Below are 21327 nucleotides of genomic sequence, written 5' to 3'. Positions count from 1 at the left end.
ATTATACTTTGATCTTACAGAATGCCAGCTTGTTTGGTAGTTTGATTTATTGCTGTCAAATTTGAGGATTTAATTAATAGGTAAAAAAAAACTAGAATTTTCGGTGGTACTGATTTCAGATACTGTAGTCAACTTTAAATTTGTGTATTACTTTTTCAAATTAACTTGGATTTTCAAAAAACTATACAGCTATCTCAGTTATATATTGATCTTACTGAATTCCAGGTCGTTATGTTATTTGGTGTATTGCTGTCAAATTTACGGATTAAAATAATCTAGGTAAAAAAAGCTAGAATTTGCAGTTTGGACTAAATTCAGATAGTACACTTTAATTTTTTTTATAACTTTTTCAAATCAACTTGGATTTTCATCAAACTATACAGCTATCTCAGTTATATATTGATCTTACTGAATCCTAGGTCGTTATGTAGTTTGGTGTATTGCTGTCGAATTTAAGGATTAAATTAATCTAGGTAAAAAAAGCTAAAATTTGCAGTTTCGACTAAATTCAGAAATTCTTTAACCTAAAAACCACACCTATACTGAGGGTATAAATCTTATTAAGGTGCTTCTTGTTTGGCAGGTTTTTTTTTTAAACTTAATTTTCTTAAATTCCTAAAAAAACCTACATAGGTTTCATGGTTACATACAATAGTTATATAATTATCTTTTTAATAAGGTAACAACAGCCAACAAAATCACTGAAATTGTGTAATTAACCTTATATTAGAAATATATCTATTATTATAATTTGGGATATAGTATATATAATATATATCAAAAAGGGATAAAACATTAAAGAAATTATTAAAATTGTTCTTCTGATTAGTGGTGACGTATAAAGCAATACATCGGCTGTCTGCTTGGGGCAAACTCATTAAAAAGATGGGCGTATTGCGTTTCCGCTAATTTTTCAAAGTCCCAATACTACGTTTCCAGAAATTTAAAGTATACGTTTCCACAATTTGTATTTATTACTTTTCCGGAAATTTACCTGGTAAATTATAAATATTTGAAGATATATTTTCATAGATGGCACAAAACTTGTAAATGGTGAATGTACTACTGTGGACTTAGTACGACGTGTTGGCTATAAATATTCTGCCAGAACTGACTTATGAACTCATATCAAGATATATCTGATTAGTGCTGACTTTTGAACATACGTTTTCATACATTTTAATGATGAATTTTACTTGCATGTTATGATGACCTTTAACTTAATAAATATTTATTTTTTTATTATGGCTTTGCTTTCGATCAACAGGTATTCCTTAATTATTTGCGGAAAAGTAATAATTTATTTTTTCTGGAATAGTTACTTTTTTTCCGGAAAAGTAAGATATTTATTTGCGGAAACGTAGACTTTTTTTCCGGAAACGTCATCTTTTTTTTCCGGAAAAGTAATGCCAATTTGCGGAAACGTAAAACGCCGAAAAAGATCACACCTACCAGAGAGTATTAAATTCTAAATAACATTCATTCAAAATTGCAACATCCTGTTAAACTTAAATCGCAAGGCCTTTTGAATTCACTAGATAAGTAATACACAGTTTAAGAAAAGTAGGGCTTTCTTTTTACCTGTAAAACACACATGTACTGATGTAATTAAACCTTATTAAAGTGCTTCTTGTATGCCATGTCTTTAAATTTGATTAAAATAAATTTTACTGTAACTTTGGAACACATTTCCTTTTTTAAAAGGTTATCAAGGATTGCTGTGAAAGTTCTATTATCATGATTATATTAAATTCTTGTTTTAACAAAATAAAGGTGTCATTTTTAAAATTTTTATAACTTTTTCAAATCAGCTTGGATTTTCATCAAACTTTTCAGCTATCTTTATTATATATTTATCTTACAAAATACCAGGTTGTTTATTATTTTGGTGTATTGCTGTCACATTTAAGGACTTAGTTAATAGGTAATAAACTGCTTCGCTGAGTGCAGCTGGATACGCCCGCAGAGGTCCAACCCTGAACAGTTGGGGCAAAAATGGACACAATATTCAAGCTTGATACAGGTCTGAATTTGGATTTTAATTAAATATTTGACATATTCTAGGTTTCTGAATAAATGTAGTCAAAGAACTTGAAATTGGTTATATGAATGGAATTTATATTCAATTAAAGATTTCTTGCTGTTGTGCAGTACACTGTGCTGTTGCGCAATACTTAGTAAATCTGTTGTCAGACTATAAACAAATAAAGTTCAATAACTTCTCAATGTTATATCAGAAATTTATAAAAAAATAAAGGGAGGTTATCTTAATAGATATAAATCAGTCATCAAAGTTTAATGAAAACTGCTCTAAGCACTTAAAGGATATTGTCCAAAAACTTGAAAATCACCCCCTTTTTTATGAATAAAATCTTATAACTCGGAAACGTAAAATCTAAAGTTTATAAAAATCAAAATTGGAGCTTACAACAAAAGATATAAACAATTTACCAAAGTTTCATAAAAAATGCTGAAAGCATTTTTGAGTTATTGTCCGAAAACTGGAAAATCCCCCTTTTTTGTAATGAATAAAACCCTATAAATCAAAAACGTATAGTCTAAAATTTATAAAAATCAAAAAAGGAGCTCATTTCGATATAATTAAACAATTCACCAAAGTTTTTTGCAAATTGGTGAATTTGTTTTAGAGTTATTGACCAAAACCTGGAAAATCCCCCCTTTTTTAATGAAGAAAACTCCAAAACTCGGAAACGGTAAATCCGAAATTTATAAAAAACGAAAGGGAGCTCACGTCAAGAGATATAAACAATTCACTAAAGTTTCATGCATATTGGTTAAAGCGTTTTTGAGTAAATGTCCGACATGTTGACGATGGACGGACGGACGGATGGTATACCATAATACGTCCCTTAAACGGGCGTATAAAAATAGGCTAAAATTTTCAGTTTTGACTAAGTTCAGATAGATACCTATAATTTAAATATTTAAATTTGACAGCAATAAACCAAATTACCAAATAACCTGTATTTTTGTAAGATAATTATATAATGGAGATAGCTGTAGATTTTGATGAAAATCCAAGTTGCTTTGAAATAGTTATAAAAAAATTTAAAGATGATTATCTGGATTTAGTCCGAACTGAAAATTCTGGCTTTTTTTACCGTGATTAATTAAACCCTTAAATTTGACAGCAATATGCCAAACAACATAACAACCTGAGATTCAGTAAGATCAATATACAACTGAGATAGCTGTATAGTTTTATGAAAATCCAAGTTAATTTGAAAAAGATATAAACAAATTTAAAGGTGACTATCTGAATTTAGTCTGAACTGAAAATTCTAGCTTATTTAATTACCTATCAATTAAATCCTTAAATTTGACAGCCATTAACCAAAGTACCAAACAACCTGACATTCTTTAAGATCAATATATAATTGAGATAGCTGTATAGTTTGATGAAAATCCAAGTTGATTTAAAAAAGAAATAAAAAAATTAAAGTGTACTATCTGAATTTAGTTTGAACTGCAAAATCTAGCTTTTTTGACCTAGATGAATTTAATCCTTAAATTTGACAGCAATACACCAAACTACATTACGACCTATGATTCAGTAAGATTAATATATAACTGAAAAAGCTGTATAGTTTGATGAAAATCCAAGATGATTTGTAAAAGTTATTAAAAAAATTAAAGTGTACTACATTTTTTTATCTGAATTTTGTCCGAACTGCAAATTCTAGCTTTTTTGACCTAGATTAATTTAATCCTTAAATTCGACAGCAATACATCAAACTACATAACGACCTGGGATTCTGTAAGATCAATGTATAACTGAGATAGCTGTATAGTTTGATGAAAATCCAAGTTGATTTGAAAAAGTTATAAAAAAAATTAAAGTGTACTATCTGAATTTAGTCCGAACTGCTAATTCTAGCTTTTTTGACCTAGATTAATTTAATTCTTAAATTTGACAGCAATACACCAAACTACATAACAACCTCAGATTCAGTAAGATCAATATATAACTGAGATAGCTGTATAGATTTTTGAAAATCCAAGTTAATTTGAAAAGGAAAAAAAACAAATTTAATGTTGACTATCTGAATTCAGTACCACTGAAAATTCTAGCTTTTTTACCTATTTATTAAATCCTCAAATTTGACAGCAATAAATCAAACTACCAAACAAACTGGCATTCTATAAGATCAAAGTATAATTTATGAAAATCCAAGTTGATTTGAAAAAGTCATAGAAATAATTAAAGATGACTATCTGAATTTAATCAATATTTTTTTACCTATTTAATTGAATTCTTTAATTTCTCAGCAATGAACCAAACTATCAAATAAACTGGAATTTTGTTAGATCTAAATTTAATTTAGTTAGATGGTCTGTTTCAGACCAGTCAAGACTAAATCTGAAGGTCAAGACAGGTCCCCCCCCCCCCCCCCCCCCTAGACTGGTCAAGACTGGTCGAGACTGAATCGAAACAGGTCGAGACTGGTCGAGCCTTGGTCCAGACCATTTCAGACTACACCAAGATCATCAAGTACTGAATCAGACTTATTAAGTAAAGTCGAGACTAAGTCAAGTACAGTTAAGTACTGTCGAGACAATGTCGTGACTAGTCGAGTAAAATCTGTGCTCAGCAATGAACCAAACTATCAAATAAACTGGAATTTTGTTAGATCTAAATTTAATTTAGTTAGATGGGCTGTTTCAGACCAGTCAAGACTAAATCTGAAGGTCAAGACAGGTCACCCCCCCCAGACTGGTCATGACTAGTCAAGACAGGTCCCCCCCCCCTTGACTGGTCAAGACTGGTCGAGACTGAGTCGAGACTGGTCGAGCCTTGGTCGAGACCATTTCAAACTACACCAAGATCATCAAGTACTGAATCAGACTTATTAAGTAAAGTCGAGACCAAAGTCAAGTACAGTTAAGTACTGTCGAAACAATGTCGAGTAAAATCTGTGCTCGATTTTACTGGTCAAGCACAAAATATGGTCTTTTCATACTCTGAGCAGTTTGTAGTGCTAACTGCTTTAGTTTCTGATATAATCGCCAAAAACTGTCTTTAATCCTATGTTCTATTTTTAGCCATGGAGGCCATGTTTGTTGGCAGACTGGAATAAAGAACACAAACTTTATACTAGATATCATAAGTATTATTCACCCAAAGTTTGTCAGTTTGGTAGTTTCAGAGGAGAAGATCTTTGAATAAGTTTATAATGACGACAAACACCATGTGATGGCAATAGCTCACATTGCCCTTTGCACCAGGTGAGCTAAAAATGTTAATTACAAACAGGAGATGCTTTTTTGGCACTTTGAAAATTGAATTTCAAAAAGTATCATAAATCTACCAAATAACATCTTTCAGATGTTCATAAGACATAAGTCTGTCAGACTATGTATGTATATATATTTTTGAATTTGTCTTACATATTGGCTTAGGGCTTCAACACTTTACATTTAGTGAAAAATAGCAAAATCTTCCAAAATAACCTAATTGTGAGCCACAGCTTTTACCAAAATGTATTTAAAAATATTAATTATCAATTTTAAAATGCTTGAATAGTTTACTATTTTTGTAATTTCATGGGCCAGATAATGGCTCTCATCATACCTTTTTAAAAAAATTTTTTGTAAATACTACAATTTGAATCTGAACACATTCTTAACTTCCTACACAATTCAAAATAGAGTCTAAACACTGGAATGTCTGCTATACAAATCATGATTTTTTAAGCCTTTAGAGCTATTTTCCTAATGCTTGTAGTTTATAAGTTTGGTTGGCTTGCTTGCTTTGTTTGTATAAATGTTTGCTCGAGCATTGTAATAAAGATTGACATCTGCAATCAATAGATAGGCGGGGCTTCAGCTTGTATAAATTATACTTTAAATGTTATTGGATGTTAAGTATAATGCAGAGTAAAATGTATACAAGCTAAAGCCCAGCCTATCTATTGATTGCAGATGTCAATCATAAGGGGACGAAGTCCCCTATTACAGTAGAAAAATCAATAAAAAAAAAATAAAAAAAAATCAGGAAAATTTTAAGGGCCCTTTATAGATGACTATAGGGTATGGATTTTCTCATTGTTGAAGGCCCTACAGTGGCCTATAATTGCTTATTACCACTTCATTTTAACTCATTAGTACTCAATATATAACCACATCTCATGTTTATATGTACATCATACAATCATTCATACACCAAATATAGTTGACCTACTGCTTATTGTATTCTGAAGAAACAGACCTGTTCATAAAAACATAACATTGACCAATGAACCATGTTTATTGTTTATAGTATCTGAGAAACAAATTAAAATACATAAAACTACACACAGACTGATGAACCATGAAAATGAGGTCAGATGATCCCTACCAGAGAGACATTTTCACCTTACAATCATTTCATACACCATATTTAGTTGACCTATTGCTTATAATATATGAGAAACAAACCAAAAACAAAAATTTAACAGTGACCAATGAACCATGAAAATGAGGTCAGATGATCCCTGTCTGATGGACATATTGACGTTTTAAATAAAAAGATGTGGTATTAGTGCCAATGAGACAACTCTCCATTCAAGTCACAATGTATAAAAAGTTAACAATTATAGGTCAAAGTACGGCCTTCAACACAGAGCCTTGGCTCACACCAAACAGCAAGCTATAAATAATAAAGGGCCCCAAAATGACTAGTGTAAGACAATTCAAACAGGAAAAGCAACGGTCTAATCTACTGTGGATTCATTATTATTCGTTGAATACCAATTTTCGTGGATTTCGTGGTTATAGGTTAACCACGAAATTAAATGTTCAACGAATGGCAAAATTACTATAGGCTTGTATGCAGACATTGTCAAAAACCACGAAATTAAATATCCACGAACAAGTAAGTTTTCCTTAATCCACGAAAATTGGTACCCACGAAAATAAATGAATCCACAGTATATAAAAAATGAGAAACGAGAAACACCTATGAACCACACCAACAAACGACAACCACTGAACAACAGGCTCCTGACTTAGGACTTGCATGGATCCTATTTACCAAATATAATTTTCCTATTTCTCATTAAAACAAAAATTAACAGTTTTTATAAGCAGTTGCTGAACCATGAAAATGAGGCTAAGGACAATAGACATAAGGAATAAACATACAAAGTATATGCATCCAGGTCTTCGTCTCTTCGACCCTCTGAAATACTGTGGATTGATTATTATTCGTTGGATACCAATTTTCGTGGATTTCATGGTTATATGTTAACCACGAAATTAAAAGTTCAACGAATGGCAAATTTACTATAGGCTTGTAAGCAGACATTGTCAAAAACCATGAAATTAAATATCAACGAACATGTAAGTTTTCCTTAATCAACGAAAATTGGTACCCACGAAAAAATAAATGAATCCACACTATAAAGCTTTATACAAATAGTTTACACTGCCATCACTGCTGGATTGTAATCCCTATGTTGTTGTTGTTGGGACAGATATAAATACCTCTATGAAACACCAGAGGGGAATTTGGTCCCAAAAGCATAGCTACTGCACCAGCGCCACCTGTGCATCTAGCATTTCCTGTGGCATAAACTGCAATATCTCCTGCAACAACCATGGCATAACGACCTGAAATAATAATAATCTTTTAAGGTGAGAAATAATAGGGTATATTGCAAATATACAACTTGTAATTTCAATAATCATGGACTGCAAATATAATGTAAACATGGGTTTCAAAAGTGAAGGTCTTACATATTTATGTTGTGTTACTATATATAGGACCTTATATAATTTTAGATTGGGAAATATGTAATAATAAATAGAACAGTATATTCAGCAATGTGTAACAACATTCAATTGACTTATTGGTGATGAACTGATTAAAATTTCAAATACATCATGTTTTAGAAAAGTCCAAGACAAAAATTGAAAAGAATGCTGTGTGTTATGGAGAAATTTAATAAAAACAAAAAACAAATTTCAATGTGCTTCAATAGCAGGCAAATGACAAAAATAGAAAAATTATGGTTCAATCCCATTTTTTTCTTCTTCAATGATAACTCAGGTGACCATTTTACAGAGCTACAGTACGACCTCTATCAACACAATGAACTGGATAACCTCTTTGTCAAACAGTGTCAAAATATAAGCAGACTACACTTATTTAATGCATACTGTATACCATATATCTTCTTCTATCAATATACTGTATACCAAAGCATGGATACATTGTATATACACGTACAATGTATATAGAAAAAGACATAGTAATTAAAGCCCCTAACTGCATCAAACATTTGTGTATGTAACTGAGTACATGTATTTCTATTTATATATATATTAAGTACATACATGTACATGTAGTTCAATGTTCTTTTAATTCAAAAATATTGTTCTGACACAAATGTATCAAGTTTAAATGAAGGTTAGAATCCCATATAACTGAACAACTGCCAAATAGAGGACATTGTAATTATTGAATGTAAAAATGTATAATAAAACAACATACTTATCCATGCATAAAGGGTATTGGCAATACTGCTCTAACCTGTCTCAGTTAAAAGACATTAATCTAAACATATTGAAGCATACTTAATGAAAAAATTAAAGCTTATCTTATTCTCCCAATATAATTATAATATTGAATTTTTATCAGATTTTCTTTTGTTCAAAATATGTTCTTTAAAAAGCCTAATAATGGTGGTCATACTTGTTAGCCAGAAGGTTTCATGTAGGTGTTCACCTCGACCTTTGGTCTTTAAACAGGTACATGTAGATATATGTCTTGCATGTAGTCATACCACATCTTACTTTGCACTGCTAATATTGTTAATTTGACTGGGGTTTTTTTCAGCAGTTTTTCAAAATTTCTGACTAGTTGAACAGTTTGATTGGATGACAAAAATAGCAATTTTGTCAGAATTTTGAATGAACTGCAAAAGGTAGAGAGGATCACTAAGATTCAAGACTTTCAAGTTAGAGTAAATATCTTATTTCAGCTGGCATTATCTTGCTACATATACTACTTATATACATGTACATATAGATGCTTTGAAATCAACATCAACCTTTTAAATATTTAAAAATTATAGAGTCTACTAATAATTATAATATATATATTTACCATCCCATGAACTGGATTCTATCCAGTTAATAGCATTAAAAAGAGCAGACGTTCCTCCAAAACATGCATTTGTTGTATCTATGCCTTCAATATCATGATTCCCACTCGTCTCAAACAACTGCATTAATACTGTTTTAACGCTTTTAGATTTATCAATAATTGTCTCGGTACCAACCTCCAGACGTCCAATGTCATTGTATGAAATATTGTTCTTTTCAATTAAGTTCTGAACAACTGTAAGACAGAGTGAGTTAATATCTTCCCTGTCTGAACAGAACCCCATCTTGGACTGTCCTAGTCCAATTGTGTATTTTCCTGTTGATGCACCATCAAAAGTCTCCAGTTCCGACTGGTCAACATATTGTGAAGGGAAATACACTTCTATGGCCACTATTCCTACATCTTTAGGCCAACTGTTCTGATCCATTCTCTAAGTTTTATTAAAGATTTGACCTCAAATTAACTTTTCATGTACTTAAGCATCTTTCAAAATTTCTCTGAAATAGGAATTAATTTGTTAGATGAAGTGAACTCCTTTAAATACTAAGCTTTTAATGACTTCACGGTTCAGCTAGCAAGCAAGCTTACCAAAGATATTACACTTACCTACACACTCAATGCAATCGGCTGTAAACAAAATCCAATAAATTTTATGTTTATATTACTACTGTACATAGACATAAACATGATAAAGGGATACAGTTTCTTGAGTTCATGAAAATGTAGTTTAGAACATTTGGACTGACTGTTTAAAAATCTGTCAATCTTAAATTTTTTAATTTAATGAAAAATGCCACCACATTTGTCAGACATATGGACTGACAAGGTTAATACAACATGTCAGTCATTTAAAATTTTTATCAGTCAAATGTTTTTAAGAAGTCTGAGATACTGATGCTGAATTAATGGGGTAAACATGACAATGACAAACAGAGAAGCAACATACAAGTAGTCATACCATTAAAACTTAAAATAAGAAGAGGCTGTCAGAGTGACAGCAAACCGGATTTTCCTGCAGAAGTTAAACCCTGAACAGTTGAGCAAGTATGGACACTCCATTTAAGCTAAAAACAGCTCTGAATTTGAAATATTGTGATTGAATATTTGACACAGCATAGGTTTGTGACACAAAATGAATGTGGTCAAAGAACTGAAATATTTGAAATTGGACATTTACCTATTATGGTCCAATATCCTAAATCTAGGTACATATTAGAATCAGCATATCAAAGAACCCCAAGAATTCAATTTTTGATGAAATCAGACAAAAGTTTAATTTAGGACCCTCTGGACCTCAATGTAGACCAATTTGATAAAGGAGCCCACAATCCAATCTCTCAATACATGGTTAGATTCAGCATTTCAAAGAACCACATAAATTCAATTTTTGTTGAATCAAACAAAGTTTAATTTTGAACCCTGATTTGGACCAACTTGAAAACTGGGCCCAAAAATCTAATATTTAAATACAGGTTTATATTCAGCATTTGAAAGAACCCTATATGTATTTAATTAATGTTGAAATGAAACACAGTTTAATTTTATCCATAATATTTTCTGTACAAAGGGAAATAACTCAAACTGGATAAATAGTTCTCTAAAATAAGATATGATGCAATTTTTCAAATTATAATCAATAATATAATAACAACAACCAGTGATGACTAAGTTCTCTAAAATTAGATATGATTTAACACTCAAACATTGTTAGAATCAGCATATCAAAGAACCAAAGAATTCGATTTTTGATGAAATTAAACAAAAGTTTAATTTAGGACCCTTTGGACCTCAGTGTGGTATTATCTTATTAATAATGAAAATAAATACAGGTTTAGATTAAGCATTTCAAAGAACCCTATATATATTCAATTTATGTTGAAATCAAACACAGTTTAATTTTGGACCCCGATGTGGACCAACTTGAAAACTGGGCCCAAATTCAGAAATTAAATATATGTTTATTAATAGACAAAAAAAGCTTAGTTTTTAAAGGAGTTCACTTCATCAAAAAAAATTATATATATATAGCATTCAGAAAATTAGTTTTTACAGAATTTCAAACAAATTTACCACAAAATTCTTCAAACAATTTACCAAAGAAAAGAAGAAAAAATTCCAAAATTTTATTTATCATTAATACAATGTCTTTTAAAAATCTATAAAACTTATCTGTAACAAAACATAATTGTAACAGGATGCTATTACAAAGTCTCCCAAACAAAGCTTCCATAATACGTCATTCCTATGGTCGCCCGACATTGGGCAAAGTCCAGTACAAATCGGTTTGGTCTAGTAAAGTGATATGCATAAGTGACGCCTAGGGATTGACCCTGTATGTCATTCAAATCTTCTTGAAATAACGAACAGGAATATAAGTGGTATAGGGGTGGGGATCTTGACCGTTTACAAGTTCTTAAAAGGGGGGTGATCCCCAGGGGACTCGCCCTTTATTTCATTTGATTTGTTTTTTTGTCCCACACAAGAATATATATGGTTTAGGGGTGGGGATCTCGACCGTTTATAAGTTCTCAAACAGGAGGGGGTGGGAGTGACCCCAGGGGACTCGCCTTTTATTTCATTTGATTTGCTATATTGTCCCATATAAGATTATATATGGTTTCAGGTGAGGATCTTGACCATTTACAAGTTTTCAAAAAGAAGGGGGTGGGGGTGACACCTTGGGACTTCCCCTATATTTTTATTTGATTTGTTTTATTGTCCCATGCAAGAAGATATATGGTTTAGGGGTGGGGATCTCGACCGTTTACAAGATAAAAGCACATTCTCAAATTGAAAGGGGGGGGGGGGGGGGGGGTAAGAATACATGTATATATGGTTTTAGGGAGACTAAATTTCTTACTATATTTATACAGTCCTATATAGCTTATATAGCTTATAATCATCAGCACTTAGGAAACAGAGAATTTTCAAATAAATCTGTCACTCCAATTATAATTGTGAGATAAGACATTTACCATATGCTGCCATAATCTGTTAACAGGAGAAAATTATTTATATATAATTAACCATTTCTGTACAAAGAGAAATAACTCAATCACATTATAAATACCACTTTTGGATATTAAAAAGGGCGATAACTCAACAAGGAGAAAAGCTAAAATCGTAAAAATTGAACTTGGCCTTCATTAAGTCACAGGAAATAACATATCTAAATTTGAAAACATTTCATCAAAGCGTTTTCATGTTATTGAACGGACACTGTTTGGCAGCCACCTGCCCGCATGCCCGTCCGCCCGCTGTACATCATTAAATCAATAACCGATATTTCCTTCGAAAATCCGGTTAAAAATGAAAACTGAAGTTGAAGTTTTCATACAACATTAAAAATATAACAGCAGAGAAACATACAATGAAAAATTTAATCATTCAGAAAAGTCCTTAAACTAAAAATCTTCAATTATATAATACAGAAACACTATTTAATAATCTCAAGAAAGTAACGATGAAGTTTAAAGCCAGTTTTGTTACTGAAAAGTAAATTTTAACAACTAAAGTACCTGGTTGAAAACTAGTTGTGGCAAAACTATACCAAGTGTGGCTATCTAGCCCTACATGTATGTTGTCCTAATTTGCTTGTCTCTTTTTCTTCCTTTGACAGGCTGGTAGTTGATGATAAGTATACTTTGTAGAGGTGTCATACAGATCTCTTAAATCCTGTTATTTTATTATTTTGCACATATTATAAGATATTTATAAACAGGATAAATCATTCATGTTACATTGTGTAACTAATTCTGTTTTATGCTTACTCTTTAAATTTACTACAGGGACAACAATTACAATATTTTTTCATTTAAATACAAATCTGTTGATTAATCCAGAGACATATATACTACACTATACATGTCTCTGATTAATCCATTAATTTAAAGATTTGTACAAATGTATTGTTATCAAACATTGCACATAAATAGAACATACATGAACAGACATTTACAATGTACATATAAATGTTAAAATATACACCTGCAGTTTAATTATTAGAATTATGAATTACTGTTAATTCAGAAATTTTTGTGTGCATTTATTATTTGAAGAATGGACAAAAATGTGCGATAAAATATTGGGATTTCAGGAAAGCTGTAGATAGATATGTATCAGATATTCAAATGAGAGTTCTTATTATTGCGATACTGACCCAAATGCATTATTCACCATATCCAACTATCGCGGTCATCACGTGACTTTTACAATTCAGTTGTATATCATTAATGGCCGATTGATTATCAATGAAAATGAACGGGCTACATAGATTAAACGATCATAACTTTTTTATTACATTGTGTATTTTACCTTCCAACCCCGCGTTTTACAGTAATTTCATTTTTACAATTAAAAATGTTTTAAGTTTCAGTTCAGAAATATGAATTCTTGCTTCAAATTAAGATTGAAAGTTGAGGTGACATAACCACAAAGCCTCCGTTGACTTCTTCGTTAAAACTCGATAAAATTGCAATAAGACCTTCTTATACAATCAATTTTCGCAACTTATCTATTGTTAATAATATCCTTCCAACCCCTAAATAGATCGACAACACATTCATTTAAATGAAATCGAAAACCAAATCAGTTTAGGTAACAAACTTTTTGCTTCAAAATTTGATTGAAAAATTCACATTTTGGCATTCGTTAGCAATATTTTGAAAATGGCGGCCGCTGTCGGAAGTAAACATCGACTCGACATGTATTCATTCAGTTATTAATTTAAAAGTAATATTTGAAATATTTATTCAAGTGTCTTATTGTTTTTAAGAAATTTTTTATTTCACCTTTACTTTAATATATTTATTAAAAACAGTCTCTCGCACTCAAAATAAAGATTTATATGCATCAACCATGCACTGCTTACATTGACAGCGTAGGCCGACATGTGAAAATATATTTTGTAAGATTTTTAAGATGAAAATCAAATAACTGTTGGATGCATGCGTTTTCAGTCATTGTCTTACCTTAGAGCAGCATATAATCAAACATTGATTCTTTTTGATAAATTAGATACATGCTGTTTGTTTTGATAAAATTTCGAAGTTACGAAAAAAAATGGCGACCATATAATTTTCAAACGTAGAAGATGTTCGACACTAATTTTGCCCATGCAAATAATGTAATTTAATTTCACTGTTTATATTGCAATGAAATATGACACGTTATTGTCACTCTAATAATACCCAAGGACATAGCTAGATTAAGGAGATATTAAGTCATCAACGTGATCAAAGAAAACAAACATGGCACTTTATCACGATGTATGTTTTGACAAGACCTATGCAGATTAGTATTGTCCGATTCTTAATGAAATTATTTTATGATATTATTTTATATCAATAAAAGTAAATCTCGAATGGATGTTAACCGAGGTGAAATATCTATATATTTTTTCAATTTTTTTAATCAGCTCACGGGTAACCAGTAAATTTTACATAATCCTAATTGAACCAGATTCATGCAGAGTTATCGAACGTAATTATGACTGGAATAGTTGCATATGATTAATAAAAACCTTGCAATAATTTTCTGAATCAGTATCATTAAACCTGTTTGAGGCAGTGTTTCTTCATGCTCAAATAAAACAGAAAAAAGTTAGCAAATTCATGTTCATCATCATGATCATACAATATGAACAACCCCATTGGCCTCCCCACATTTAATTTCTTACAGATGTTTTGTTATAAATCAGGCCGTTGGGTTTTTTTTTGTTTGAATTGTTTCACATTTAGATACATGCACAATCTTCATGATCTTTATACTATCCCAAAGCACTTTCACAACTTAGCCAGACATATCTTCCCATCCCAAGTAGCACTTTTACAACTTAGCCACCCACATATTCCCATCCCAATATGTTCTAGGCTACATTTTGACAAACTAAAGGAAATTGTTCATGTCAGTTCAGTGACCTTGTGCTCATTTTTTGAACAAACAATTAGTTCAAACACATACGATGTTAAGGGACAAAAAAGATAAAAAAGCATTTTTCAAACAAACATAGCCTGTTATCTTTTGTTTTCTGAAAACCCTCCAATGTCGGTCATGGTCTATACGATGAAATCACTTTATAAGTTGATGTTCAAGGTGAATTAAATTTGTCATAATATTCAAGCTGGTTTATTTTTTTACTTTACACCAAATTTACTTCAAAACATTTATAGTAAATGTTTGACACTACACTTTTATATAAATCTATATGAAGGACTTCTTTGAAATGCATGTACATGATGTAATTACTAATTACATGGATCTACATTAACATTTCAGTATCCAATCCAGTAATACTGAGTAATAACCTTAAAATTCAATGTGACTGCTTTTGCCGACTCCACCTCAATAATCAAGTCAATTCATATGCTATGTTCGTGATACCAAATCATTCTTACCGATACTTAAGACGTTAAAAAGGAACAAATTCTCTTTACCTGTGTTATTTTTGGACTTGATAAACACCCACGAGGTTAAAATTGAACCCGGAAGTAAACATAATAATATATTATACTGGTTGCATACGGAGATGGCAACGAAAACAGTCCACCAGTCGAACAGACCCTTTTACGATGATTGGTTCACGTGTATCAAAATTTTCAATAAAACCACATCTTTTTTCAGGGGGTCTTTCAATTCTGTATTCTTAATTTTTAGGTCATTAATCTGTATTCTTTATATTTTTTGCCCGTTATTCTTTTTAAAATTACTCCATTATTCTCTATTCTTTATTTTATGGGCCGAGTATTCTTAATTGTTTTTCGTATTTCTTGTCTATTTGCATTTTAAAAAAATTATCATCGTCGGTACAAAGATTTGTATGTTTATTTAGCAATGTGCAGTTTACTATCCATGTCCTTATACTGAAAAAAACCCACCTAAGTATAGTAAACAGTTAACTGCACATTGCTAGTGTTATTATGGTTCTTTGTTAAATTTTCATCAAAATTTCAAATTGTTTTCGCATATTTATGGTCTTGCTTTTATCTAATGAAGTAAGTTTGATGGAAAGATATGGTCAACTCATTTTTAATTATCAAGCCTTTTTATTAAAAGGGACAAAGTAAGAAAATCTAACCCTGCAGTCTAGTAGCTCTTTTTCTTGGTTGACCTTGTCCTGGATTATTTTTACACCATGACAAATCGAAGATTGGAGAGCCAAATTTTGCAGATCACACTGTATCAAACCAATGTCTAATTCTATATAACAGATTCACGAAAACATGTACAAATCTGATTTCTTTTAAGTCAAGTCAAATCTACGCCATTTGGTCTCTGTTGGAAAGTTGTCTCATTGACAATCATTGCGTCTGGCGCAAATACAAAATTTCAATCCTGATATCTATGATGAGTTTATTTATCCACATCTTTTTATTTTTATATCATAAGCAGTTAGAAGACACATGATACATCTATTACCCGGCTAGATAAGTAATAGAATCCATTAAGGGGGCAATTCATAAATGGCAATACAACATCAGTCAAATGTGCCCTAAAAATCTAGTCTATCCTATTTTACTTTAAAATTGAGAATGGAAATGGGGAATATGTCAAAGAGACAACAACCCGACCAAAGAGCAGACAACAGCCGAAGGCCACCAATGGGTCTTCAACGCAGCGAGAAAATCCCGCACCCGGAGGTTGTCCTGAGCTGGCCCCTAAATAAAATTGTGTACTAGTTCAGTGAAAATGGACGTCACACTAAACTCCAAAACATATAAATGAACTAAAATTAAAAAACATACAAGACTAACAAAAGCCAGAGGCTCCTGACTTGGGACAGGCGCAAAAATGCGGCGGGGTTAAACATGTTTTGTGAGATCTCAACCCTCCCCTATACCTCTAGCCAATGTAGAATAAAGAAACACATAGCAATACGCACAGTAAAACGAAAACGGATCGTAAAATGATACGATGATCGTAAGTTAAGAAGGCTTTCCTGACTTGGGACAGGCGCAAAAATGCGGAGGGGTTAAACATGTTTTGTGATACCTCTAGCCAATGTAGAATAAAGAAACACATAGCAATACGCACAGTAAAACTCAGTTTAAAAGAAGTCCGAGTCCAATGTCAGAATAGGTAACAAATGAAACTAAGCAAAATGACAATGATACATAAATGAACAAAGGACTACTAGCAGTTACTGACATGCAGCTCCAGACCTCAATTAAACTGATTGAAAGATTATGTCTTCATCATATGAAAATCAAGTACAATCCCTCCCGTAAGGGGTTTAGTATCATACCATCATAAAATATATGAGAAGAACATAACCAGTATTATGCCAATAACTGGTTTTAGAATAAATGTGTTTATTTCCGATGCAAAGACCCTATGAGTGAATCAATATTAATACCAAAATATGCAATCCTTAATGACTTGACAACGGTATCGTAACTATATCCTTACCGAATAAGTCTGTTTAAAGGTTTGGTTAGCTTTTGAGGTGAATGCCAACATTTTTGTGCTTTGTAAAGAATATTACCATAAAATATTGGATGTGAAATACCTGAACGTATAAGATGTCTGCATGTTGATTTATATTTACGAATGATGTCCTTGTACCGATGATAAAATTTAGTAAATGTTTTGACTGGTTTGTGATATCGAAAACCCTAGTGTAATAATTTTTTCAGTAATACAGAGATTTCTTTCATTGAAATCAAATACGTTGTTACATACACGAGCGAATCGAACAAGTTGAGATATATAAACACCATAAGATGGTGACAAAGGAACGTCACCATCTAAAAATGGATAATTAACAATAGGAAATGAAAAATCCTCTCTTTTATTATAAATTTTGGTATTAAGCTTCCCGTTAAAGATATAGATATCAAGATCCAGGAAAGAGCAGTGTTCATTGTTAGTATTAGTTTTATTTAAAGTCAGTTCGGCAGGATAAATCTCTTTAGTGTACATACTGAAGTCGTCATTATTGAGAGCCAATATATCATCTAAATATCTAAAAGTGTTATTAAATTTTTGAATCAGATGTTGTTTCGATGGGTCTTTGCTGATTTTAGTCATAAATTGTAACTCATAACAATACAGAAACAGGTCCGCAATAAGTGGTGCACAGTTAGTCCCCATGGATTAAAGATCTGAAACTTTTATTATTAAATATAAATTTGATACAGAATTTGATACGATTAAACAATTATGCAAGTAGTCATAAAAATTGCTCTGCCTAATGAGTTTAATAAACCATATTGCACAGGGAGAGAAGCTTTTAAATACTTTCTTTCATTAAAAATGAAATTACGACGTCGGCTGAGAGGGCATGGTATATATTGTCCGTTACATTTATTAACAACACCTTGTACAAATATTCTTTTCGAAAATAAAAACAGTTGAATAGAACAAACAAAACTATCCGTCACAATGATATATGAGGGTCTGGATTAGGGGGGAAAGGGGGGGGGGGGGGTTTACATTTCTGTATTCTGTAATTCTTTTGGCCATTTTTCTCTATTCAGTAAGAAATATGCTTATTCTGTAAATTCTTGTGTTCAGACCGTGCATATGAAAATTTCCTGTTGTATCATGATTTTGACATGATAAGATCTTTTTGTCTGTATCAACGACATATAAATATTTGAATTTACATTTTAAATTGATATAAAAAAATCAAAATTCTCTGATCTATAGATTTTCATAAATGGAGTCTAAAATATATCCATAATTAATGCACTGTATCAAATGAATATATGAGAACAACTACTTATAAACTGCTACGCGTCGCATACTATGTATAGAGACATATATAATAAAAAATAATGGCAGACATCAAGTATTATGCAAACTGGGTCAGATACCAATAAGTAAATTATATGCTATTTTTCTGGAGTGTGATACAATTTCTTTTTTTAGCCCAATGTATGAATCCACCCGTATTATTACAGCCTTTTGTCATCATAGGCTATTTCCTAGTATCGATAAACCTGAAAATCATAAACGGCATTTTCTTAAATTAAAATATATAAATAGAGGTATTGATTTTATTAACTTATCTAGTATATTCAATGACTCTACCATCCAAAGCCAAATACCTCCATATTTTGATAATATAGAACCACCTATTATTTCGTATTCTTATAAAAAAAACCAGCAGAAGTTTGATTTTTAATTATACGTCAGTTACATCAGACGTCAATATCGAAAATAATGTTCCTTCCACTTGAGATTGTGAAACATCTAGTTTTAGATATGTTCCCTATGGTCATGTCCTTACAGGAGACCTCAACATCGTCGAAGACCGTGAGGTCATAACTTTTCTTAAGAAAGGACCGAAATATCGTCCTCCATCTAAAATAGATTGGAAACAGTGTCGTCAGATCATTAAAGACGCTCTGTCTGTCTACTGTAAAAAAAAATTGGTGTAAACGTGAAAAATCTGATAAAAAATCTCTAGACAGTTATTTGAATAAAATTATGAATACTGTTAATATTCGTATATCTCATTTTGAAAACAATTCTGAAATTAGTAATAGGGTCCATTATATTTCCATTTCCAGAATAAAAAAATAAACTCCAAGTACTCGCAAAGCGGTTTGTGTTCGTACCGGCAGACAAAGCAGCAAATAATGTAGTGGTGGTGTGACGCATATACTACACGGAAGTTCTCCAAAATGAAATTACAAATTCATCTACATTCAGGTCCGTACGCTCCACAGAGAGTCAAATTGTAAACAAGCATATCACTGCCACTACCCAGCGTAAAGCCTCTTCCGAACATTTGAAAGTCCCTACTATGTACTGGTTACCTAAATTGCACAAAAAAAACATTTAAATTCCGTTTCATCTCCGCATCTAGTAAGTGTTCTACTACCAATCTATCAGTGCTTCTAACTACCTCCCTTACTACTATCAAAGAGCTTGTTATTAACTTTTGTAATAAAGCTTATGAAAATAATGGTATTAATTATTTTTGGAGTGTTAAAAATTCTTTAGAGGTTTTAGATAAAATACATGCTTTTGATGGTCCTTTTAATTCTGTTGACAGTTATGATTTTTCTACTCTCTATACTACACTTCCACACTATCTTATCAAGAAAAAGTTTTCATATTTAATTAAATGGTCTTTTGAAAAATCTCATTACAAATTTATTTGCTGTTACTCGTTTAAAGCCTTTTTCTGTAACGAAAAAGGAAAGTATGCTAGATACACTTACTGGAAATGTGAAGATATGATTGAAGCTTTAAATTTTCTCCTGGACAACATATATGTACGTTTCGGCGATAAAGTGTATCGACAAGTAGTAGGTATTCCTATGGGCACTAACTGCGCCCCTTTAATAGCAGATTAATTCCTGTATTGCTATGAATCTCAGTTTATGACCAAACTCAGTAAAGACACGTCATTGTTACATTTGGTTGATACATTCAACAATACCTTCCGTTATCTAGATGATATTTTTTCGTTAAATAATCCAGAGTTCTCTAAATATACTACCGAAATTTACCCAATAAAACTTACTTTAACTAAATCTAACATAAACAGCAGTAGTTGTCCTTTTCTGGATTTGGACATTTCAATCTCTAGAGGAAAACTCCATACGAAAATTTACGACAAAAGAGACGATTTTTCATTCCCTATTGTTAATTTTCCTTTTTTAGACGGCGATGTTCCTTTGGCTCCATCATACGGTGTTTATATATCCCAACTCGTTCGTTATGCCCGTGTGTGTAGTGATGTCATAGATTTTAACGAACGTAATCAATGCATCACTGGTAAATTATTAAATCAGGGATTTCGTTACCATAAATTACGTAAAACTTTTGCTAAGTTCTTTCATAGATACAAAGATTTGATTAGTAAATTTGGCTGTACTTGTAGAAAACTGATTAAAAACGGTATTTCACATCCTAAATTTTACGGTTATATTGTACTTAAAGCGCGGAAATCACTATGTGATCCGTGTAAACTCATCGAACCTTTAAACAAACTTATAAGTAAAGGTTATCTTACTAATGTTGTAATTAGATCTTTGAATATTGTTTACATTGGCACTAATATCGATTTTGTCATCAGCAAATTAAAACATAACTAAATTTTATTTTTGTCAAACGGGATGTATAAAGACATACCCACGTTCGTTTTGATCTATAAAGAGGTTAAACTCCTAACTATCCTACTGTCTGTCGATACATTTATTTTTGGCATTGCACTAGTCATGTCTTCTTTGACTGTCCATGACGTTAAAATACTTAATCCCTGG

At 31.5% G+C, this 21327-nt stretch overlaps 1 protein-coding gene across 5 annotated transcripts in view; it reads right to left on the bottom strand.

The window, feature by feature from the left end:
• LOC127702265 (hydroxymethylglutaryl-CoA synthase 1-like) overlaps positions 1–15598 on the bottom strand; it is a 30698-nt gene extending 15100 nt beyond the window's left edge. For 2 of the 5 annotated variants that reach the window (XM_052206396.1, XM_052206426.1), the window contains exons 1-4: positions 15544–15584; positions 12628–12784; positions 9110–9606; positions 7486–7611 (exon numbers count right to left, since the gene is read on the bottom strand). In XM_052206396.1, the coding sequence (XP_052062356.1) occupies positions 7486–7611; positions 9110–9536 (553 nt within the window). In that variant the 5' untranslated portion in view covers positions 9537–9606; positions 12628–12784; positions 15544–15584. The other 3 variants (XM_052206402.1, XM_052206418.1, XM_052206410.1) reach the window with 3 other exon arrangements.
• Positions 15599–21327: the final 5729 nt, after the last annotated feature.

This window comes from Mytilus californianus, unplaced genomic scaffold, assembly GCF_021869535.1.
Source record: "Mytilus californianus isolate M0D057914Y unplaced genomic scaffold, xbMytCali1.0.p SCAF_1, whole genome shotgun sequence".
NCBI classification, from domain to species: domain Eukaryota; kingdom Metazoa; phylum Mollusca; class Bivalvia; order Mytilida; family Mytilidae; genus Mytilus; species Mytilus californianus.
This window is presented reverse-complemented; position numbering and strand designations above follow the sequence as displayed.